Raw genomic sequence first — 26279 nt, 5'->3', positions numbered from 1 at the left:
ATGACTGTCTCTGAGCCCAAATATCCCCAGAAGACGGACTGTAACAAAGGAGAGAGGCCACCCCTAACATAAACATCACGACATGCACAATTTAACTAAATCCATCAACAGAAAACAATGAGGCTATGAGCCATCTGAGGCCAATTGGACAACAGGGCTGGACTTTGCCAAGATCAGTGGCAATGCATCACCAACCAAAAAAGAAGTGACTGTTTGACCAGTCAAACCTTGTTTGATCTGGCTAAAATTTGGTGGCATTTAACTTGTAGTCAATCCAACATGCAGAATTACCCCAACTAAAGGATGATATTTTGGTTCTGCAAGTCATGGTCAAAAGTCTCAGTCAACAAGACGAAGTGACTGAAGCCTATCATTGCCAGTTGGATTGTTGGAAATTTTCTGCTTCATGGATGTCATGATGGCACCCCAAACGTAGTACATGAAAAGTAGTCCAGTGACAAGACAGTGACTCAAAATGTAGGAAAATAAATCCTTACATTCTGAAAAGGTGAAAATGACAACAGAAATTTCGTCGAGGGGTTGACAGGGTTACCAATGGAAAAGTTGACCCATGCCAGCATTAGGAAAGCTTCCATGTGCCCATAAACTAATTCCCACTACCTCCAGTACGGCAAGACAACCTGATCCCTGCAGGCCAAAAAAGCTTTTTGCAGACTGGTAGCCCAGTGTGTTTACTGACCATGGCCACCAAGTTTGTGGGATGAGAGGATGAGGATTAGGTATAATGCCCTCGGACTATAATAGCCTGGACGGAATCCTCTTCTATAAATAGAAGGATCAGGCAATGAAACAGAAACATGATAAGTTGATAACCAAGTCCTTAACCTGGTTTTACTCTGCTGAAACTCACCAAGAAACCTCTTCCTTTCCAACCTGATCTCCCAGCCCTCTTTCTATCCTCCATATCCAGCATCAGGCCCTCAATGGTCATGGTACAAGGCAACATTCCATGTTCACTTCCCTGAACCCTCCTTTGGTGGGGATCATCAGGGACCTATTCAACAGCTATTTCAGCTCTACACTAAGAAACCCCCATCCACACATGTCAAAGAAAATTATATACGAATTTGATCTCCCGTTAGATCTTTAGTCTTAGATTGACTGAAACTAAAAGAAGGTCATATATTACAACAAGCACTACCTAATTCTTAAGTTATAATTCCATATTGTAGAGAAGATGGGCCGAATGGCCCATAGGTTGTTTATTCTTCTTGTTATTTTGGGCCCATCCTGTCAATATTAAGTTCTTTGTAAATTCTTGCCCAACTAAGGGCCTCCTTGTAATTATTCAAATATATCTAATAAAACAGTGTTAGGGGGCTGAGAGAGTGTGAGTTCGAAATCCTCTTCTCAAACCCTCATTGCAGAACTCTCAACTCTCCTCTCTTCAGTTTCAACATGGTATCAGAGCGTATCTGAACTTGAATATCCTTGGGCTGGAGGCTTAGTCACGTACTGCCTGATTCTTGGAGGTCATTGGACGAGCCCAAGACTGGAATCTCTTGGAGAAGGATCAAAGAAAAAGAAAAAAAAGGGGGGGGGGGGGGGGGGAAGGGGAACGGCTCAGTTCTGTTTTGAAGCTCGACTGTGTTTGGACTGTTGAAGCTCGAACTGTAAGTTGTGCTCAGTTTTCTGGTTCTGTTTTGTATTACCTTCGACCGTGTTTGGACTGTTGAAGTGTCCGAAAATCCTAGCTGTTCTGTACTACCTTCAACTGCATTAAATCTGGTTTAACCCAGAAATTTCTGGGCTGTTTTTTCTCTTCTTCTTGGACTGTTAAAACCTGCCGAAACATCCTTGTAACAAGGCTGTGTATTGTTACTCTTGTTTGGCTGTTTTAGGGGGCTGTACGAACTGTTTTTGGGGTCTTTTATCTTCCTTGACAGTGGGGTTGTCTCTATTGCCCACACTGTGTTTGTGAAAAGGCCTATTCAGCAATACCGATTGGTACTTACTCTTCTTGGCTGAGTGTACAACTTTGAAAAGGTACTTCGGCTGAGTGCACAGTGCCTAGGAGTTTCTGATTACTTCTTGAAGCCTGAACTTAGTGTATTGTCTTCTTGTGGTCAGCTGAACTCAGTGTGTTGCCTCCTTGTGGTCGGCTGAACTCAGTTATTGCTTGTCCTTATTCAGTATACTTGTAGAAGTCATCTGAAATCATATTTGGAGTGTTTACATGATGTACTCCTCAGAGTTTGAAAACAAAAGTGGTGCTGAATATGGACTGGTTCAGGGGACTCCAAGTGATTCCTTATTGACTGTGACCACAGTTAAACTAGATGGAACTAATTATCTGGCATGGTCACAATTAGTAAAGATTCATGTATGTAGTAGAGGAAAGTGGGGGTTCATTTCCGGGAGTAAGAAGGCTCCCCCAGAAGATGATCCATCCTACGAGAAGTGGATGCAAGAAAATTACATTGTCATTGGGTGGCTTGTGAACTCAATGCAGCCACAAATCAGTCAACACTACCTATGGATGAATTCAGCAAAAGAAATTTGGGACAGTGTTGCAGAAACCTATTCCCAAAAACTCAATGTGGCCCGGGCATATAAATTGAGAAGTGATGTAAAGAATTTAAGGCAATGAGAGAAACCTCTTGCAGTATATTTCTCAACCTTGAAATCCCTATGGCAAGAGATTGACCTAATAGAAGCTGTAACTTGGGACACCACCAATGATGCAGAGACCTACAGAAAATTGGTTGAAAGGAACAGGGTTTTTGAGTTCTTAACTGGACTAAACCCAGAATATGATATTACAAAACAGAATATTCTTTCCAAGGAATGTGTCTCTTTGTCACAAGCTTATGCATTGGTGAGTAGTGAAGAGAGCAGAAGGGCTATCCAGGTTCAAGGGGCTGATATTAATGATCACTTTACTAATATGGGGATTAAACCTAAAGGGAATGTTGGAACTTCTAGTGGCACAGGAAAGAAAGAAGTTATATGTGAGTACTGCAAGAAGCCGAAGCACACCAAAGACAAGTGCTGGAAGTTACATCCTAATCTTGTTCCCATTCGGTTTCAAAAAAAACATGATAGTAAAAGATCAGGAAGTGCAAATGTAGTTGCCGGGCCAGATAGTGAAGAGATGTCTGCTTCTGCACAGTTGGCAGCCATGAGAGCAGAATATGAAAAGTTTGGGAAGATGATCAGTCAGTTGAGTGATGTGACCTCTCCTTCCGACCCTTCAGGAAATTCTATTACTTCAGCATTTGCTCCAGGTATAAGGGCTTCTGCTAATCATGCTACCTCTTCAGGTAATCTCAAGATCCCTTGGATTATTGACTCAGGTGCTTCTGACCATATGACCAATCTGTCTACCTTGTTTGTTTCATTGACTTACTTCCTGGACGTGATAAAATCACTTTAGCTGATGGTTCACTTGCCCCTATCTCTGGTAAGGAAACCATCAAGGCTACAGATTCCTTGTACCTACCTTCTGCCCTTCATGTACCTAAACTAAATACAAATTTGTTGTCTGTGAGCAGTTTAACCAAGTCACTAAACTGTTGTGTAACATTTTTTCCTTCCTACTGTGTTTTTCAGGATCTGGAGTCTCAGAAGGTGATTGGGAGTGGCCATGAGGCGAACGGAATATACCTTCTTGATACTCCGGGACAATGCACTGATCATCTTGGGAATGTTGCTCTTGGATCTGTCTCTTCAGAGTCTGTTAATCGGATTATGTTGTGTCATTGTCGTTTTGGTCATCTGTCTTTTTCCGCCTTGAGTCATCTATTCCCTGAACTGTTTAAGGGAATTAGTCTGTCTAGTCTTCATTGTGAGTCTTGTGAATTGTCAAAGCATTGTAGAAGCAAGTATCCTTTGAGCAATAAAAGATCTTCTGTTCCTTTTAATATTGTGCATTCTGATGTGTGGGGGACCTTACCACTTACCCTCCATGGGTGGCTACAAATATTTTATCTTGTTTATTGATGACTTTTCACGGTTCACTTGGATATTCCTGATGAAATCCCGTAATGAAGTTCCAAGACTTGTAAAACAATTCCATAAATTTGTTCTAACCCAATTTGATACTAGGATTAAAATCTTCAGATCGGACAATGCAAAAGAATACCTTGAGAAAAACCTATCCTGCTATCTTTCTGACATGGGGATTATTCATCAATGCTCATGTGCTAGGACCCCAGAACAAAATGGGGTTGCTGAGAGGAAAAACAGGCATATTGTTGAGGTTGCAAGAAGTATCTTATTTGCCTCACATGTTCCTACCAGGTTTTGGGGTGATGTTGTACTTACTGCTACATATCTTATAAACCGCATGTCATCCAGGGTTTTGGGGTTTAAGTCTCCCTTCACTCTTCTTCATCCGGACAAAGACCTTTTTCCTGTTCCTATTCGTGTTTTTGGCTACACCTGTTATGTACATGTTCCAAGTGTCCAAAGGCATAAGTTTGAACCCAAAGCTCAAAAGTGTATCTTCCTTGGTTATTCCCCCACACAGAAGGGTTATTGTTGTTTTGATCCAAAGTCTGGCAATCGATATGTCTCAATGGATGTCACCTTTGATGAGTTTTCCCCTTTTTATGGTTCCTCTCCAGAAGGACATTGTCTACAGGGGGGGGATTTGACACAGGTGTTTGCTCTTCCTCTTCCTGTCCCTGTTGAGTCCCTTGATGTGCCTGCCTCTCCTTCAAATGTATCAAGGGTGGATCAGTCGTTCCATTCTCCTTGTCCCAGTACTCTACCTCCTCGTCCTATCCTCAATCCCAAGGTGTATCAAAGGCAAAGATCCAGAAATGTGTAGGTTGTTTCTCCTACAACACATGAGCCTCATACACTTCCACTCACGGAAGTGCACTGCACACTACATTTCCAAGCATCTTTCTTACAGTTTGCTTTCACCTTCATACTTTGCCTATCTCTCTTCTGTTGCTTCTCATCCTATTCCCAGGTCTGTGTCAGAAGCTCTTAAGATTCTAGAATGGAGAGATGCTACGAAATCTGAAATCGATGCCCTACACAAGAATGACACATGGGAAGTGGTGGATTTGCCTGAAGGGAAGGATCCTGTTAGTTGCAAGTGGGTCTTTACTATCAAATACAGAAATGATGGCACCATTGAAAGGTACAAGGCCAGGCTGGTTGCAAAAGGCTATACACAGACATATGGGATTGATTATTTAGAGACTTTTGCACCTGTTGCCAAGATGACATCTATGAGGGTTCTTCTATCTTTAGCTGCTCACTTTGACTGGCCCCTTTATCAATTGGATGTGAAGAACGCATTTCTGAATGGTGAATTACATGAGGAGGTTTACATGTCACTTCCTCCAGGGATGTATGGAACTGATATGAAAGGGAAGGTATGCAGGCTGAAGAAATCTCTTTATGGACTAAAACAGTTCCCTAGAGCATGGTTTGAGAGATTTAGAACAGCACTTGTTAACTTTGGTTATGTGCAGACACAGTCCGATCATACTCTTTTTGTGAAGAGGAGTGGACCTCTGGCAGTATACCACATTGTGTATGTAGATGATATTGTAGTGACGGGTAATGATGCCTCAGGAATTCATGATCTAAAATCTTTTTCTCCATACAGAGTTTGAGATTAAAGATTTGGGGGAATTGAGATACTTTCTTGGCATAGAAGTGGCTCGATCCAAGGATGGGATTCTTATCTCCCAAAGGAAGTATGTTCTTGACTTGCTCTCTGAAACTAGAAAGATGGGTGCTAGACCAGTTGCTACTCCTATTGATATGAGTCATAAACTCTCAGCCTCAGAAGGGACATTGTTAGAAGACAAAGGAATCTTTCAGAGACTTCTTGGGAAACTTTTGTACCTATGCATGACTCGGCCAGATATTGCATATGTAGTCAGTTGCATTAGCCAATTCATGCATGCTCCTCGAGACACTCATTTGGCAGCTGTAGAGAGAATCCCATGTTATTTGAAGGGCTCCCCAGGAAAGGGTATTCTGTTTGCCAAGCATGGTCATATGAAACTTGAAGCTTACACCGATGTTGGCTGGGCCGGGAACATTGATGACAGAAGATCTACCTCTGGGTATTGCAGCTTGGTAGCTGGTAATGTTGTTTCTTGGAGAAGCAAGAAACAATCGGTTGTTGCTCGGTCTTCTGCTGAAGCAGAATACAGGGCCATGACACATGGGGTTTCTGAATTATTATGGCTAAAATCTTTGATGGAAGAACTTGGAGTTGAATATGACAAGCCAATGATGTTGTACTGTGATAATCAAACTGCCATCAACATTGCTCACAACCCAGTGCAACATGATAGAACCAAGCATATTGAAGTTGATCGACACTTCATTAGGGAAAGGATCTCTTCGGTGAAGTGTGTCTTCCTTTCATCACATCTGAAGGACAGTTGGCATATTTTCTTACCAAAGGCATTCCCAAGGCAAAACTTCAGCATGATACCAGCAAGCTTGGCATGATTGACATCTATGCTCAGCTTGAGGGGGAGTGTAGAGAAGATGGGCCGAATGGCCCATAGGTTGTTTATTCTTCTTGTTATTTTGGGCCCATCCTGTCAATATTAAGTTCTTTGTAAATTCTTGCCCAACTAAGGGCCTCCTTGTAATTATTCAAATATATCTAATAAAACAGTGTTAGGGGGCTGAGAGAGTGTGAGTTCGAAATCCTCTTCTCAAACCCTCATTGCAGAACTCTCAACTCTCCTCTCTTCAGTTTCAACACATATATTGCCCCATTGGGAACCCAGTTCCACCTTAAGGTTTCATTGTGTGGAAATGACAATTTCAAGTGATAGAAGGGGATTCATGAAGGTTGATGTGTCTTTCTCAACAAGTGCAAACTCTTTTGAATTGGGGAACAGATAAAAAACTAGCCAAACCAGGAGTTTACCAAAACCCTGCCTTCATCCCAGATGGTCTTCAAACAGTGTGGCAAAAAGTTCAACCAACTTCCCGGAGGCAAGAAGTCTGCAGCACAATTCCCTTCCCTGCACCACCATTTTGAGATGGATACATAGGGATTGGCCACTACAGCTTCTAAAACGGAATTTGAGGTTTTGAGATCATAGAAATGTTCTTTAACCATATGATGCTTTTTGTAATTTGTATACCAATACAACTTGTACACATGCACTCATGCCATGTCTGTTCTATGCCTATATAGCCTGTAAAGCTTGGGGATGGATGTATTCATTTATTTTTTCTTAATGTCCATTTTGTAGTTCAGGTTTTCTATCAACAACAGAAAATTTCACCAGAATAGAAAATTCTTGCACAAAAGATACAAAGACAATAAACAAAGAAAAATTGTAGTCCAGAAAAGAGCTAAACTTCAAAGCCCAACATGAAACCACTGCTTGAGGAATGGAGTTTCCCCAAAATAGCACCTATCTATGAACTGATATGGCTAAAGTTTAGCCAATGAATTGGCAGATCCCCTTATCCAAGTGAATGAGATTTACACTCCAAATGCAAGAGCTCATGTGTCTCTGATTAAATGCTCATTCACCAACGTCCTTCCTCTTCACCCTTCAGCCAGCCGATAACCACCTTATAGTCACCTTCCACTTCTAATATTTGGAAATTCAAAGCAACCATTAACCTCTGCTTGTTAAGGGCCATAGCTTGATGCAATGGTAAAGTCTCAGGCTGAAAGCATGAGAATGGGGTTTCTGACCTGGGAACAGCCATTTTGTGCAAAATAAATTGTCAAAGGTTAGGTCTGTGTCTAGTCTACCAGATAGCCAGGACCGTCATTTGGTAATGCCCCCATTATTCTATTAATTTGAGTCTGCTTCATCCGTTAAAGTAATAAGTATAATTGTCTTCCTTTCATAGTTTTCAAGGCGCCAAGGTGAGGCTAGGAAACAGGGGGGTGCCTTGTCGCCTAGTCGCCTAGGCAGGCACCTAGGCATCGCCTAGGCAATGGAAGTAAAAATCACATATCATAGGGTAGTTCCCAAGTTTCCATAACCAACTTTCTTTAATAACTATCCATAATTTTCATAAGAAAATTATAAACTTCATGTTTAAGTCTAGAAAATCAACATATTCATGAGAAGAAAAAGAAGAAAGGAAAGAAAATTCAAAAAATATAGGGGCTGAACCCCTATTTTTGTTATAGGAAAAGAAGAAAAGAAAAGGTGAAATGTGTTGATTAGACAAATTTTTAAGTTCTTCCCTTATTGGTTCAGATTTTGAAGTCATTGAGGGTTCAATACAGCAGTTAACAATGTTTGTGTTGATTAAACCCTAAAAAATAAGAGAGTAATAAAAAAAAATTAGTTTATAAACACAAAAAATGAATATTTTTCTTTAATAATGTCTATTTTATAATTATAATCTCAAAAAAATAACAATATAAAAGTATTTTATTACACAGTATGCAAAACTGCTTGGTGACATAAAGAGGCGAGCCTCCAAGGGTGCCTTGTTGCCTAGGTGTCGCCTTGACGACTATGCTTCCTGTTAATATTTATTCGGCTGTTTACTCTTTTTCTTACTATAACTTAAGTAAGGGCAATCTTGCAATTTCACTTTAAGTTATGACATAAAGTATAAGGGCCGACAGTTAGGGGAGTCCAGCTTGAACTCTCTGATTGGAAAACCCTTCTCCTGTTCTCTTTTTCTTTCGACCAGATCCTTCTTCACTTTATCTTTATTTTTTCTCTTCTTTTATTGCTGCCTTTGGAAGATTACACCAACTTTAAAATAAAGAAAAATTAAAAACTAATCACTTTTAACTTATAAAATAAATTCATTTAAATATAAAATACTGAAATTATTAATTATAAACATTGAGGGTGGGCCTTGGCGCAACAGTTGGGTTTCTCCATTGAGACCTTGGTGACCAGGGTTCAAATCTTGGAAATAGCCTGCCTCTCTTGGGTGCCATTTGGCAAGTCTTTTTTTAAAGATCTTCTGGAAGCTCTAACAGTCAAAAGACGTACAGCCCCATTTGGTGCCTCTTTCCATGCGGTCTGTCGGCTATTTACAAGCTCGGAAGACTGTGATTCAGTCTATTCCCATTTGGTTCGCGGTAGATCCAGCCGCCAAAAGTCGATGTGCCGAAAAGAAGCAAGAAGCCCAAAACAGGTGATTTTCGGGAAGCTCCAAATGGAGCTTTTGCGTTTTTTTTCTATTCGTCTTCGCGCAGAAAGACACGCCTTAACCAACAGGCTTCAGGCTGCTCAAATCTTAATGCAAAAGCTCAATGCATCTTTTGACTGTTAGAGCTACTAGAAGATCTTCCCAAAAAGACTTTCCAAACGGCCCCTAGTGAGCTTTTGCATTAAGATCTTGACAGCCTGAAGACCATTTGGTTAAGGCGTGTCTTTCCGCACGTCTTTCCATGCAAAGACAAGTTGAAAAAAAAGAAAAACCGAAAAGCTCCATTTGGAGCTTCCCAAAAATAGCCCAAAACAGGCTTCGCGCATCTTTTCAATGCAACATCTTTTGGCGGCTAGATCTCCTCTGAACCAAATGGAAAAAGTCCACAACGTGATCTTTCAGGCTTCTAAATAGCTGACAAACTGTGCAGAAAGACACGCTAAATGGGGCCTTTATGTATAGGGGGGTAAAGCTGCATACATCTGTCCCTCCCCAGACCCCACATTGTCAGGAGCCTTGTGCACTAGGCTGCCCTTTTAATTAATTATAAACATTAAAAGGTTATGTGTGTGCAACTTGAATCTTAATCAGATTGGATAGTGTCAAATCTGCATCCAATTCAATTATTAAACAAATGCAACCCTCAAAATCTGAATCCAAACCAATTATGTAGATGGATCATCCAAATCCATAAAAATCAGAACTGCACATTGGATGATGACCATGGAACTATTCAAAAACTTCTTCACGAATGAGATTCTAAGAAACTGGGCTGAAGTAGCACAAAAAGATGTACCCAAAGAAGTTGTGAGAGCGGAATGGAAGCCACCTGCACTGGACAAACTAAAACTAAACTTTGATGGGAGTTCCTTTGGTAACCCGGGAAGGGCAGGTATAGGGGGTGGGATTAGAAATCATCTAGGTGAAGTTGTGGCACTCTTCTCAGGACCAATAGGTATTGGTGACTCAATATAGGCTGAATCTCTGGCTCTACTTCATGATCTAAAGATGGCTGAGCAGATTGGAACAACAGATTTAGAAATAGAAGGAGACTCACTACTGGTCATTTCTTGGGCTAAAAACAACACATCAGTACCTTGGAAGCTCAAATTTATCTACAGAGAAATTGACATACTTGCAAGGAGGTTCAACTCTCAGTTTGGTTGGGTCAAAAGGACTGCAAATGGGTTGGCGGATACCCTAGCAAAACAGGGGGAAAATAGATCTACCTTGTACTGGGCAGAACTGTAACTGTTTGCATGTGTTTGTAGATTGGGTTAATGCATTACTGCAACCTATAACTATTGTAATTCAATATTTCTCTGTTATTAATAAAAGTCTTTTTTTCTGATTAAAAAAAAAAGTCATCCAAATCCAAAATAATCAGATTGGATCTCAGATAGCCAGATCAGACCAGACTCCATTGATAGCCCTACATGAGTAGAAGACCATGCTCTTATAGAGACCATAATACACTAAAAGAAGGATATGAAACTTCAATCATGGTAGATAATAATCATTAACTCCAACCAAGTGAACTACTCAAGCTTCACCCTTATCTTTCCATCTCTAATCCTTTCCTTCACTTTCTAATCATGATTTCATCTTCTATATTTGGCAGTTCTTAAGAATCCTACTGTATGGACATGAAGGAAAAATTACATCCAAGAGTAGCAATCAGGATTATGTATAAACCTGCAATCATGTCCAAAATCCCATCAGTTGACTAATCCCTCACTTGATTCTCTATGTCAGTTTGTTAACCTAAAGTTTGAAACCGCTAGGGTTTAGTAGTTCGATCAGAAAAGATGTCTCCCATCATAAAATCATCCAGGCAACCTGCAACAGTTTTTAGAAGATCATTAACCAATACAGGTCTTGGTAATAGAGGGTTGTCAGAGGGGTTGACCAAGTAAACTCCTAACCTCCATCATTTTTTGCAATAAGTAACCACCCCCCAACTCCCATGCTTGTCAAGACAAGGTTTTACCATTTCACCAAGCAAGGACCCCTTTCCAAAGGGAACAGTCATCTCTCTGTAAATCCAATGAAAAACTCATCAACTGCATTAATGCTAATTTCTGCATCTACAAAGTTCTCATGATTTTTGCATGATTTCACCTTTCAAACTTAAACTGTAAGCCCACCCAAAATATTTAACCAAATATGAATCAGCAAACAGATAAGTCCTCTCTAAATCACTGTGTTGCAGATTGCACATATATTGTTTTAGTTGAACACTGAAGATTTCATGTAAAATGTAAAATTTGAAAGCTAGCTAAAATACATCTAGGTATTTCCCTATCAATATCTAGAATCAACTTTATCCATGCAAGAAGTGGCTATGTGTGTGTGTGAGCGCACGCATGCGCGCTTGTATCAATTTATGTTATTTGGGATTGCCTAGCCAGCACCCATTTAGCCTATCAAGTCAAACAAAGTAAGAATAGTAAAGAATATTTCAACACAGAGAGAAAAATGAGAATCAAAATAACACCAACAAGGTGCATTAGATATGAATTAATGGGTGTGCCTTGAATAAGTGACAACTATAGATAAAAGTTAAATGAACTGAATATACAAAAAGTGCACATGATAATCCTCACCTTGACTCGTCTCAGAGAAAACACACATTGGAACAAAGTCTTTAAACATATTCAAGGAATAACTCTTTGGCGTATTTGCAAACTCAGTGCCAGCCAATTCCATTGTGAACTGATTACCATCCAAGGAACATGTTAAAACAAGGAAATTGATTCATAAAAAAGAAGATATTAATGATAAACATAGAAATAAACCTTTTAAGTCAATTGGATAGGTATGAAATATGAGAATAACAGTCAAAACGTGCAGAAGTGCTCTTAAAATTATTATTAACATTCAACCATAGGAAGTTGTTAGTAAATTACACTTCGTGGGGTGGGAGTATCTCAAAAGTTAGCACGTCCAGTAAAAGAGCTAGGCCATGGTGCAAATGGCATACAACTTTCAATCAAACCATCCAGAAAAAGGACCTTCCTTGTATTACCCATGCTTTAAAAATGACCCGTGTTTATCTTTCAACATCATATTTAATTAATTACTTGTAAACAGGAGACGAATATGCTCATCAATCTTCAAGGCATCTTCAAAACAAATTTGTCAAAGTGAAAAAAAAATAGTCATTTGACTAAGGTCCTTCCAAGTGATACGTAATGGCAATAAAGAAGTTGATCCATTGAAAAAATAGTTTGGATACCTGAGCATTACATTTCTTGTATTATAAACAAAACCACATTCCTTTATATAGACCAAAAGATGAAAAGATGCAAAGTCCATGGACAAGTATGAAAATTACAAGACAATCACAAAACTGGGAGCATGCACAAGCAGAACCAACCAGGTCCAATACTTTTTTTATCAGATCCAGGTCCAATATATTGAAGATTGACAAATCTCTGGGATTCCTTTTTCTCATTAAAACAATTGATACAAGTGGTAAAAAACTAGAATATCGATATGTCTCATACCAAATATCTTAAACATTCACAGGAGAAAAGCAATGTCTTAGAAACCAGAACACCACAAAATGTCACCGTCCTGTTTCTGAGGTCGGAAGAGAAGGCATATGAAGATCACCTATGAAATTTAAGAAAATTACTAGTCACACATCTCAGAAGATCTATTGTCTATCTTTCAACTAAACTCACTTCTATTGTCTATCATTTACATGTTTTCAAGATGATAACGTATAGAAAGTTAGAAAATTGGCATTCTACAAGATGCTCCATAGGGTTGATGAGAGACTATAAGAAAGTTATGGAAAATCCCAATACTTTAAAAATATCCCATTACCTAAAAGATATAATATAGGAGAAGGTGAGAGTTATACACAATGCAGTTTCTAGACAGATAAGTAGTAAAAGTTTCATCTAAAATTTAGTCATCCATCTGCTAAATGGATGAAACACAGTATCAACAAAAACAGTATTGCTGTTGAGGATTTTTACGATTTTTATTACTTGTTTTTGTTTATTATTTGTTTGGTTAGTAGGTGGGGCCACAGCATACTATTTGAAAGCTTTTAGAGTAGTGTTTTTATGTTTTTATTGAGTTTTTTGCATCAGCCACCCTATAAGGACATATCAGTCATTGTATAAACTTTTTATTTATAGTATAAATATTAATGGAAGACGGCAGCTAGATTAGATTGCCTTCTCTTCCTTTCTTCACTCTTTCTCTTCTTCTTCTCTTTTCTCACAAAAACTTCTTTTCTTTCTTCTAAAGTTTTTTTTCTTTTTTTATTTCAGCAGATTCCTACTTGGTATCAGAGCCTAGTTAGGATTCCTTGAGGTTGATTCATGCAGTTCTAGATCAGTTGACTGCATGAGGAAATAGAGGGCTGATCGATCTGCTTTAGGTTGCCCAGTTCTTGGACATTTTGGTGGTTTTCAGTCATCAAGAAGATGATTTGTGTTTTAGCATCAAAATCAGGAAAAAAAGGAGTGCAGGGAAGAGTCCTAGTCATGTTGGACTCTTTAATTTTGACCTGGTGTTGGGCTCTCAGACTTTTCTGGATATCTTAAGGTTTTTTTATAGGAGGCAGTTCAGTTTTTGGCCTTTTTTGAGCCTCCTAGAGAGATCGATACCCTGTTCTCTCTTCTCCCACAGCTCTCAGGAAGGGAGATTTCTCTCCGGGTGAAGTTTTCTTCCTTCGGAAAGGCTTTCCACACTTGTTTGTGAGATCAATCTGATCCTGGAGTGTTTCTACCTGATCCTTTTTTGGTTTTAAGCTGATTGAGTTGAAATGGAGGGTTGGAGTACTGAACAAAAGTCAATCGGTGACCTAGGTCTGAGTGTAGGAGGTACAAGTGATCCTTTTGGATATGGGATTTATTACCACTATAAAATTGGATGGTACAAACTATTTAGAATGGGCACAATCAGCCAAGATGGCTATTAGTGCTCATGGGAAATTGGGGTACATCAATAAGGAGGAGAAGAAACCTAATACAGATTTTTCCCGATGGATGCAAGAAAATTACATGGAGATGTCTTAGCTATGTAATTCAATGTCACCTCACATTGGTAAAAAATTTATGTGGGCTAATACTGCAAAGGAGATTTGGGATGGAATGGTAAAGGACTATTCCTACAAACAGAATGTAGCCAGAGCCTATCAATTGAGGAATCAGCCAATCAGGTGATTAATACAAAGCAAGGAGATAGACCTCTTGTTATGTATTTCTCTATGTTGAAAACACTTTGGTAGGAGATAGACCACTTAGAGACTGTGGTTTGGGAGAGTACTAAGGATGCAGCAACCTATCAAAAATTGGTGGAGAAAAATAAAGTCTTTGAGTTCTTGGCTGGACTAAACCCTGAATTTGACCAGCTATGGTTAGTATAGTCAAATCTAAGCCAAATTAAGACAGAGGAGCAATGAGATTAAGAGGAAAGACAAGAAAGACTTGGTGAGTGATTACTGCAAGAAGGCTAAGCATACCAGAGATACCTGTTGGAAGCTCCACCCACATCTTATATTAGCCTAGGTTAAGAACAAGAAAGGGAATGTCAATATGGCAATTACTAAAGACTCATCAGGATTTCTTACTCAAGCTAATTTAGAGTCCATTACAGCAGCAGCAATTAGGACAGAATTGGATTAGTATGGGCAACTTATAAGTAAGGACTCAGTTGGTTCTACAGGCAAACAGCAAAATGCAAGAAGTTTAAGGGCAGTCACACCACTTCATTTTTTTTTTTTATAAATGACAAATTTTATTAATCACAAAAAGATAAGAAGGTACAAGCTCCCCAAGGAGAGGCACAAGATGCGACCTCTCCATACTAGTTAAGAACAGCTTCCCAACACACTAAAACAAGTTACAAGGTAGCACAAAAAAAAAAAAAAATCTTCCCTAGAAACCCCAAGTTTTCCAAAGAATCAGCCATAGTATTTTCCAACCTGCACACCTATTTAACATCCACTCTCATATTACTAGTTAGCCACTTCACTTTTTTGAGGAGGTCTCTGTATCCCCAAATGACAGCAGCCGGATTTGAGAGCAAGCCTATTACCACCTGAGAATCCCCTTCAATTTGCAAATGTTCCACTCCAAGCTGGTTTGCGATCTAGATACCTTGTACACCCGCTAGTAGTTCTGCCCTTGTAGAATCTCCCACTCCCACTGGCCCTGAGAATAAAAACACAATGTTGCTTTCCTTATCCCTCAGCACACCCCCTACACCTGAAGGCCTGGGATTACCTTGGTTGCTCCCATCATAGCCACACCACTTTTTTTGCTCACACAAGTAGTTCATATGCACTACAAATTATGCATCCACCTCAGGTAAGGAGGGATCTCTATGGATTATAGACTCAGTAAAATTTGAGCATATGACCAACATGTCTACTCTTTTTACTTCTTACCAGTTGTGTTAGTAGAGATAGAATCTCTACGACAAATGGTTCCCATGTTCCCATTGTTGGGAAAGGGACAATTAGAGTGATTAATAGCATTATTTTGTCCTCTGTTTTACATGTTCCTAGACTTCACACTAATCTCCTTTCTATGAGTAGTTTGACAAAAAATTTGAACTGTTCAATGACCTTTCTTCCTAGTAACTATGTTTTGCAAGATCTGGAGTCAAAGAGGATGATTGGGAGTGATTCTAAGGTGAATGGAATCTATCTTCTAGATGTGCTTCCAAGATATCAAAGTCACCATGTTAGTAGCAATAGTAATGAGTCAAAGTCAATAACTCTGATTATGCTATGGAATAATCGTTTTAGTCATCTTTCTTTCAGGTATTTGCAATGTTTATTTCCAAAATTGTTTAAGTCTATTTAGTTGTCTAGTCTGGAGTGTGAAAGTTGTCAATTAGGAAAACATTGTAGACATTCTTTTAAATTAAGTAATAAAAGAAGTTATTTTGCTTTTGATATTGCTCACATTGATGTATGGGGTCCTTATCATATTTCTTCCATGGGTGGTTCCCGCCATTTTCTTTTGTTCATTGATGATTACACTCGATATTCTTAGATATATTTTATGAGATCACGTGATGAGGTACCTATTTTGGTACGAAATTCCACTAGATGGCTCTCACACAGTTTGGATGAGGACTAAGATTTTCCAAGTCAGACAATGCTAAAGAGTACTTTGAAAAGGATTTAGCCACATATTTATTGGAGCATGGGGTGATTCATCAAAGTAGTTATGCTTATATGCTGCAGCAGAATGGGGTAGCAAAGAGGAAAAACAAACACATTGTGGAGGTGGCAATAAGTCTTATAGTGTGTGCTTCAGTTCCTGTTCAGTTTTGGGGTGATGCAATTCTCACATCTATGTACTTGATCAACTGTATACCTTCATGCATTCTTGGGTTTAAGGTGCCACATAGCCCTCATCATAAGAAGTGGGGTCCTAAGGCCAAGAAATATGTTTTCTTTAGGTATGCTCAAAGCTATTAGGTGTACTATTGTTATGATCTAGTGTCAGGGAGCAAGTTTGTCACTATGGATGTTACTTTCTTCGAGCCTACATATTTTTTCTCTAGTGGTTCTCCTCGGAGGGAGTGTTTTAGGGAGGAGAGCTCATAGTTTGTTCCTCTTCTTGTTCCTTCATTTGTTCCACTAGCTCCACCACCAATTACATCATCAATACCATTTGTTGCTCCACCAACAACTGTTTGAGTGTCACTACCTAACCCATTACGACCTGCCTCATAGTTTTTTCAATGCCAATGCAAGAAGGTTGATTCCACGCATGCTCCAACAAGGGAACCTGCACCACTCTCCATCAGACCATCTAAGATTCCAGGTTTGACTGATATAGCTCTAGGTATTTCCCTTGAGCATGTTATTGCTTCCGATCCCACTAATGATATTTCTATACCCAACGCTGATGTTGCAATTGATCTTGATCTTCCCATTGCACTCCCCAAGGGAAAGAGAAAGTTTACAACCCATTGCATTTCACACCATCTTTCCTACAGTTGTCTATCTCCCTCCTACCATGCCTTCATTTCTTCCTTAAACTCTATGTCTATACCTAAGAATGTTAGTGAGGCTCTCTCTAAACCTAAGCAAAGAACAGCTATGCAAGAAGAAATGAAGGCTTTGGTTAAGAATCAGACATGGGAAATGGTTGATCTTCCTACAGAGGAGACTATTGGATGTAGATGGGTGTTCATTGTGAAGTACAGGGTTAATGATAGTATAGAGAGGTACAAGGCAAGGTAGTTGCAAAAGGGTATACACAGGCTTATGGTATTGATTATCTGAAAACCTTTGCATCAACGGCTATGATGAGTTCAGTTTGGATCCTTTTGTCTCTAGTAGGTATTTACTCATGGCTACTCTTCTAGCTTGATGTCAAAAATGATTTCCTTAGTGGTGATTTGCAGGAAGAGACATATATGGACCTTCCAATTGGTTTCTCATAAGGATGTTGGTGAAGGAAAGGTTGCAAGCTAAAAAGTCATTATATGGTTTGAATCTTTGAAGCAGTCACCTAAAGCATGGTTTGATAGGTTTAGAGGGGCATTGATCCGTTTTGGATACACACAGACCCAGTCGGATCACACTCCCTTTGTGAAGAGGAGAGGATCACTTGTGTTAGTATTGATTGTGTTTGTGGATGATATAGACATTGTTACGGGGAATGGTCTGAGTGAGATTGATATACTCAAGAAGTCATTGCAGCAAGAATTTGAAATTAAGGACCCAAGTAAACTGAAATATTTTCTGGGAATTGAGGTTGCAAGATCCAAGCATGGGATATTCATCTCTCGGAGGAAATATGTGTTAAACTTATTGCAAAAAATCTGGGAAAATAGGAGTTTAACCAGATGGTACTCTTATTAACCGAAACCATAGGATTAATGCTTTAGATTGTGAGTTGGTTAAGGATGTAAGGAGATATCAGAGAATGGTAGATCGGCTGCTATATTTGTGCATGACACACCCAGACATTTCTTATGTCATGAGTGTTGTAAGCCAATATATGCATGCTCCTCGGGTTCAGCACTAGGAGGCTATTGATAGGATACTTGCATACCTAAAGAAACATCCTGGCAGAGGAATTTTATTCACTTATCATAGGAACTTGAAAGTGGAAGCCTATACAGATGCGGATTAGGTAAGTTTCCTAGACGATAGGAGATCTAGATCAGTAATATGTACCTTTGTGAGGAAATTTGGTTTCATGGAAAAGTAAAAAACAAACAGTGGTGGCAAGGTCAAGTGCAAAAGCCAAATTATAGAACTATAGCCCATGGTAGACCTGTTCAAGGGCTGGGTAGCCTGACGGGCCAGCCCAACCTAGCCTGTTCTGAGTTGGCTTAGTCATAATTTTAGAATCACGAGCTTGGGCTCCGGCCTAAAACACCGGGTCTGAATTTTTTCAGGTCAGGCTCGGGCATTCTCAGGCTTTCTCAAAAGCGCCCGGCCCAAGCCCGAGCCCGACTTAATACTATATATTAAATAATAAAAAACATATTTTATTTAATAAAAAGTATATATATAATATTTTTTCTTTGTTCTTCTTCTCTTTTTTTAAGTAATAGTGGGATGTTTATTATTTTTGAGTTTTGAAGGTTTTTAATATAAATAAAGCACTTTTTATTGAATAAAAAAGAAAAAAAATCTGTTTTCAAATTTCTGGTTAGGCTCAAGCTTCGAGCTTTATATGAGGGCTAGGCTCAGGCTCAAGACCTAGGCCCAATGGCTGGGCCAGGCTCGGGCTCGGGCTCGGGCTCGGGCCTGAATGTATTCTGTTGATACATAGACAAAGCCCGGCCTGGCCCAACCCATGAACAGGTCTAGCCCATGGTGTCTCAAAATTCCTTTGGATTAGGTCTTTGTTGAGTTAGATTGAGATTAATGCAGAGGAGCCCATGATGTTACTGTGACAACCAAGTTGCAATCAATATTGCCCACAATCCAGTTCAGCATGACAGGACAAAACATATTTAAGTTGATAGGCACTTCATAAGAGAAAGGGTGGCAGCTAAATAAGTTTGCCTTCCTTCTGTCTTTTCTGAATTACAATTGACCGATGTCTTTACCAAAGGGATTGCAAGGAGTAAGCTTGAACATGACCTACGCAAGTTGAGAATGTGTGAAATTTACTCCGATAAGGGGGAGTGTTGAGGATTTTACAGTTTTTGTTACTTGCTTTTATTTATTATTTGTTTAGCTAGCAGGTAGGGACCACAACATACTATTTGCAAGCTTTTAGAATAGTGTTTTTTATGTTTTTATTGAGTTTTTTGCATCAGACGCCCTATAAGGGAAACCAGTCATTGTACACACTTTTTATTTGAAGTATAATACTAATGGAAGAGGGCAGTCAGATTAGATTGCCTTCTCTTCCTTTCTTCACTCTTTCTCTTCTTCTCTTCTCTCACAAAACTTATTCTCTTCTACTTCTTTCTTCTACAGTTTTTTTTTTATTTAAGCAGATTTCTACTATTAAGGGCAATCAGTCATTGTACACACTTTTTATTTAAAGTATAAATACTAATGGAAGAGGGCAGTTAGATTAGATTGCCTTCTCTTCCTTTCTTCACTCTTTCACTTCTTCTTCTCTTCTCTCACAAAAACTTATTCTCTTCTTCTTTCTTCTGCATTTTTTTTATTTCAGCAAATTTCTACTATTAACCTGAAAATCAATTCCAACCAGTAAAAATTAGCATATACGGAAATGCATAATGTTGGATCTAAGGCAGTGGTGGAGGTTATAGCAGTCGAAGAATTCCAATGGAGATATATATTTTAAATTAGATTGAATGAAATTTCTGACAGAAACTTTGATGACAAAGTAGGAGTCATCACTTTGTACAAGTAAAATATCATTCTGGCGCATGAGAATGCAGGTTTAATTCTGAGTGGCCACTTCATTGGGGAAAAAAAAAAAAAACTGGAGGTTAGGTTCATATCCAGTTCATCTGCCCCCAAGACCTAGATGGACAGAAGTCAGAACTAGCATTGGGTGGAGGCCATAACTTTGATGACAAAGTGAAAGAAATAATTAGTGATTCAAAGTTCTGAGAGCGGCCACTTCATGGGAAAAAAAAAAACTGGAGGTTAGGTTCATATCCAGTTCATCAGTTCATCTGTCCCCAAGACCTAGATAGATAGAAGTCAGAACTAGCATTGGGTGGAGGCCATAACTTTGATGACAAAGTGAAAGAAATAATTAGTGATTCAAAATTTGAAGTACAAGACTACAAGTCAAGTATCAAATGCAGTAAAATCAGAATAATAGACTGCAGCCAGTGGAGACTCTATCTCACTTTATTCTCTTACGTTTGTAAAATTTGGAAACACATTTTCTATTTGTTTGGTGTTCAGTGGCAGCCTCCTGAATGAATCTCAAGCTTTCTTTTTCTTTTCAAGGAAAGTCGACTATGTAGAATATATATATATAGGTAGGTAGGTAGGTAGGTAGGTAGGGGTGGATTCGAGTCAAGCCAAGCCGAATATCTAGCTATTCGAAAAGAAAAATTTAACTGCCCATTCTCCCTCAAAAGGCTCAAGTTGGTGTCATCCTTGGTTCAGGTACTTCAAAAGGTCCTCTTGGACCCGCCTAGGGGGGATTCCCAGATTTGGACCCTTTTCCTCTTCTAGCTCTTTCAGTTGTGCCTCTTTTTTCAATGCCCTAGCTCAACCCACTCCTTCTCCTGCCAATCCCTTTCCTTCTAAAGAAGTGTGGGGGAGACCAGTCCCATCTAGGGCCAGAGCACTTCACTGGGAAATAGCGCTAGAAAGAATTAATACTTGCGATCAACTTCAAAGAAAGAAGCCTTTTTGGTGCTTGTCCCCGAACTGGAGTACCCTTTGTTCAATGATGAGTCTTGCTTTCACTTACTTATATCCTGCCCTTTTACTTCTTCTATTTGGGAGTGTTTTCTCTCTTTATTTGGTTGCAGGTGGACTTCCCCATCTAGCATTCAAAGCCTCTTCATCTATTCAGTTGGTAGCCGGATCAAAAAGAGGGGAAAATCTGGCAGAAGTGCACCAGGGTAGCGGTTTGTTGGACAATTTGGGAGGAAAGGAACCACAGGATATTTGCTGAAAACGAAAGAAGCAGGGACACAATTATAAAAGTGATTACTTTGAGGGTAGCACAGTGGATAAAGACAATGAACCTATTTGATGATGCTCCAATAGAGACCATTGTGAACAACTTGCAGGAAATAGCAGTCTCAATTCCAAGCAGAATTAGTGTCCATCCTTCGTGGCATCCCTCAATGGAAGGTTTCATCAAACTCAACTTTGAAGGGAGCAGTGGAGGAAATACAGGGCCATCAGGGGTTGGTGGTGTTTTCAAATCAGAGGCAAGTTCAGTAATAGCTCTTTTTTCAGGACCAATTGGATTTGGGGATTCACTGAGAGCAGAAATTCTGGCTCTATTAGAGGGGGTGAAAAGCGCTAAGGAACTAAATATAAACAAGTTGATTATTGAAGGAGATTCGCAAGTGGTAATTGGCTAAATAGAGAAGACAAATGATGGGTTATGGACATACATTAATGAATAAAGGCAATTCAAGTGGTTAACTCAAGGAGTGGAAGTGTATATCCAATGGGTTAAAAGATGTGCCAATTCATTTACAGACGCTCTAGCTAAATAGGGAGTGGGAAGAAGTCGTTTGTTTTGGGATACACTGTAATTTTCCTTTTGGGGGAGAGTTAAGAGAGTTTACCTCCCCCCCCCCACCTTTGTATTTAAACCTTTTTCTTAATTAATGAAAGTTATCTGTTGCTTATCAAAAAAAAAAAAAAAAAGTATGAGGCTTGAGCTTGATTCGAGCTAGAGACTTGAGCTCAAGTTCAGCTCGAGTCTAAAGCTCGTAAGCTCAAGCTCGGCTCGGCTCAGCTCAACTCGAGCTTGATTGTGAGCCAAATATTTTATAAAAATAAAAAATTATACATATAAAAAATTATTTTTTATTTGACATATAAAAAATTAAGGATTATAAAAACTAGTTATTAGTATAATATTATATATGAAAATAAAAATATTATATATATAATTTCTTATTTTTATTTATATATATTATTTTCTATATGTATAATATTTTTTTTTATATGTTTAATATATATTATTTTCTGTATGTATGTAAAAGCTCGATTAGGCTCATGAGCCTCATGAGTTGAGCTTTATTGGGCTCGAGCTTGGCTCAATTAGAAAACGAGCCTATATATTGGACTCGAAGCTCGATTTAAACTGAACCCAATCAAGCTTTTCGCAAGCCGAGATTGAATAGCTCCTAAAAAGCTTGGCTCATGGCCACCCCTATATATAGGAGATGTACAAGGTTATATAAAAAAATAAAACAAAGAATAGCCCTCCCCCAAAACTAAAAATTAATGAGGTATAAAGCTACCACCATTCAAAAAGCCCTTTGCTCCACTAATCTTGCAAGACCATCTGCCACAACATTTAAGTCTCAAGGAATCCACTTGATATGTGCTAAGTTGGGCTTCAATATTTCCATAATCTCATTGAGGAAGTGTTCCAAACTCCAAGGGCTACCAGCAATTCATCTCCACTTGATTGCATGAGCTGAATCGCCTCCAATAGAAAGGAAAGAGAAGTGTCAATACTTTTGAATTCAAACTCTGGTCCCTGTTAAGAAAGGTAACAACCTCGGCCTTAATTGAATCTGCATCCTCAATTTGTCTTACCTAGCCATGGGTTGAGGAAGAGTGTTTGTGAGCATATGCATGCAGGGTTCAAAGTATCAGAAATGCAAGGTGTATCGGAAAGACAATTTTAAGAGGTGTATCGGGATACATTTTGGATACACATGGATACAGACGAAAAATCAAGATATGCATAAATATGTTAGGAAATTCAAATAAATCATAAATATATATATATATATATTAACAATACTTACAAGTTTTATATGATTGTAAATAAGCCATTTAAATGTAAAAAAACATAATGTAATGTTTACACAAAATGTGACATATCGAGATATAATTAGTAACCGTTGAAAAGTGATGGAATAACTGAAATGTGAAAAAAAAAACTAAAATGTGAATGTATATACATCAATTTTCAAATAACCAATATAATTATCTTAATATTTATTAGTATATAAATTTTAATAATTAATTTCAGCATTTATTAATAAGCACCACTAAGAAAAGAGAAAATTCACTTAAAACTAAAAATGCATATAATTACAATAAACAAATCAGAGTGATTTAATGGCGAAATTATGGTCATTAAAATCTAGTGACTAGGGTTCAAGTCTTGCTATTGTTAATATTTGTAGTTTTTACACTAACAAAACGAAACTAATGAGAGAGAGAATCATTAATTAATAGAATTAATGAGAGAATTGTAATTAGGTGCTAAAATTCAAATTTAAACTTAAATTTGCCTTAAATATAGGAGTAATTAACTAATTAATGAAGAAGTTAGACTTAAAAATAGGAGTAATAAACGACATTAATGTGAGAGATTCGGTATTAAATATAAATTAATGAAATCAATGGAACAAGGGGAACCGAAACGGTTCGGTTTGTATCGGCTTGTTTTGGGCTTGTATCGACCGATACAAATCCGAAACAGCTTGATACGGGCCCATATTGGCCAATACATACGAAAAGAAATGGAACACATGAAATCAATGAAATTAATGGAACAAGGGGAACCGAAACGGTTCGGTTTGTATCGGCTTGTTTTGGGCTTGTATCAACCGATACAAATCCGAAACAGCTCGACACGGGCCCATATCGGTCGATACATACGAAAAGAAATGGAACACATGATTTTTACACGTTTCATGTATCGGTTTCTTATCGAAATGGTACATATCGGCCGATACGGCTTGATACGTTGCGATATTTTAAACCTTGTATGCATGTCTTGGGTAGGGTTAGGGGTAGGGCATAGGGGGCACCTAGGGCCTAGGGAGGATCTGAAAATCTCGAGCAGTTGTCCACTAAGATCGTCAAGAGATACTCCACAAAATTCCCCAGAGCAAGAGATAGGCTCAAAACCAAGCATATTTGAGTTATCGTGCTTCTCATATAAAAAGATCATGCAGTGGTGTCTTCATGGAGCTATTCTATTTCCATGGGCAGCATGGGAATAGAGGAATAGAAAAATTTTCTACGATAATATCTCGATTGATGATTTTCTAAGGGCTAGTTCACATCTAAGAGGCAAGTGAATAGACATTGGAGCCCTATTAGAGCTGAGATTATGGCACTACTTCAGATCCAAGATTGATGTTCTCCGTGAGCATTCAGCAAATCAGGGCAGAGAGTCACTTGCAGGTTGTGACTGGATGGATGAGAGATGACATGATGGTCCATGGCTTCTGGCATCATATCTAGGAGACTAGTCTTGGCAGCCAGATTGAACACTTGGTTCAGCTAACCCTGAAGATCAGCTCACTCATTAGTGGATAACCTTGCTATAGCAAGAGTTAATAGGGCATAGTTTATACTGTGGAGCTGCCATCCTCTAGTGAACTTGTGGGTTTTTCCAACAATGCATCTTCTGGGGTTTTTGTTGTGTTGGGTATATCAGATTTTCTAGACATCTGTCGATGTAAATTTTTGTACTTAATTCTGTTTGGGTGGAAACTCCAGCTCAGTATGGTCTTACTCCAAGCTGGTACAGTGTGAATTCGAGAATAACAAACATTTTTAAATTAAAAGACTAGTATGGCGAGCTACAATTATTAGTAAAAGGACTGTTTGGTTGAGACTCGCAATCCACATAAAGTTGAAAAATACCTTCTCTATTGCAAGGGAAAGATACCTCTTTTCTATATAAACATTTTAGGTAGTTTGCTGTTTAGTTATAATAGAAGTTTCGTACTATGGGATTTTAGAACACTATGACTTGCAGCTTATGGTGTTTTTGGGTACAAGCCACTTCCCGTCACCTCTGAATCAAACATCATAAAATACAGAATATCAGATCGCAGACCCAGGAAGGAAGAACCAGAAAGCATATTGGAAGGTCTTGAGCTTAAATTGTCTGTCATATATTGAAGCTTCAGATAGGAACTGGGAAAAAATCACATGGAATCTGGACTATTTTCACTTCAAGTGCCAAGCCCTTGAATCTCTCTACCTCTTTCTCCTTTCGAAGATCATTATGTACACTTTCATCAACACTTCAAGTAGGGCTTTTAACAATCCAAAGTAAGCATTTCTGACTCCGATCGTATCTCGCATTTGTCTGCTTTACTTCAAGACACATATTTGATTCTCAATTAACCAGTGAAAAAGGAAATAGCTCAATTTGGCTACCTATGTCAGAAAACCCGGTTCGCGATCAATCGGGACAATATCGAACTCTAGTAATAACAACCCCAATTATATATTGGAACACATCATCATTAACAGAGAGAGAGAGAGAGGGAGAGAGAGAGAGAGAGAGAGAGAGAGAGAGAAGGCACCTGTAGGGAAGAGGAGTCGTCGGGACGGAGAGGATCGACGGATAAGACAACCTTAGCGACGGGGTGGGAGTCGGAGGCATGAGCCTGCCAAGACTTTGACACAACGAGGGGGCACTTCATCAGCCACACCGATCTCTCTGCCTTACCCGTCTCCATGGTGCTGCTACGTTCTTCCTCCATGATAAACTTCCCTTCAGCCTCTCTCTCTCTCTCTCTCTCTCTCCTGCTCTGCCTTTTAGTGTTCACAGTGATGTCCGAAACTTCGGCAGGTTTGAGATGGAGAGTTGATTGAAACCGTTTAACAGTTGAAGTGCACCAGCCGGCTTACGGAGACAAGGAAAGAGCGTCTACGGAATTCGGACAACCCAGCCAGGTGTGAGCCTGTGAGGTGTGAGGTGTTACTACATACGGTTAACAGCAGAGGAAAACTTTGGAACCCATCCCTATGACACCGTGATGCAATCCAGTTGTTTATTAGTTACGTTTCAGGAGTTCTCTTGATTTGGCAATCAAAAAGAATCCATCTATTGGACGGTTAAGATCATTTATATCTTTTTAAGTTCTTTCGGTGAGCTTCACCCCCGGACTGTACCCTAGTGCGCATTTACAATTGACACTTGTATTTCTGTTTTCTTTTTTTTTTTAATATATATATAATCGAACGACACTACATACTTGGGCTCTAACTTCGGATTAAGGCTGCTTTGAAATTAATCATCGACTTGTTAAAGTGAGTATGGGGACAATCCTTTCAACTA

The 26279-nt window shown here is 39.0% G+C and overlaps 1 protein-coding gene across 1 annotated transcript in view; it reads right to left on the bottom strand.

Moving 5' to 3' along the window:
- LOC148851253 (uncharacterized) overlaps window positions 1-26036 on the bottom strand; it is a 31121-nt gene extending 5085 nt beyond the window's left edge. Inside the window, exons 1-2 of the mRNA XM_088942930.1 lie at window positions 25522-26036; window positions 11706-11814 (exon numbers count right to left, since the gene is read on the bottom strand). Coding sequence (XP_088799056.1) covers window positions 11706-11814; window positions 25522-25701 — 289 coding nt within the window. The 5' untranslated portion in view covers window positions 25702-26036. The remainder of the gene's footprint in view (window positions 1-11705; window positions 11815-25521) is intronic.
- Window positions 26037-26279: the final 243 nt, after the last annotated feature.

Source organism: Nelumbo lutea, chromosome 5 (genome assembly GCF_056320005.1).
Source record: "Nelumbo lutea isolate HS-2025 chromosome 5, American lotus-T2T, whole genome shotgun sequence".
NCBI classification, from domain to species: domain Eukaryota; kingdom Viridiplantae; phylum Streptophyta; class Magnoliopsida; order Proteales; family Nelumbonaceae; genus Nelumbo; species Nelumbo lutea.
This window is presented reverse-complemented; position numbering and strand designations above follow the sequence as displayed.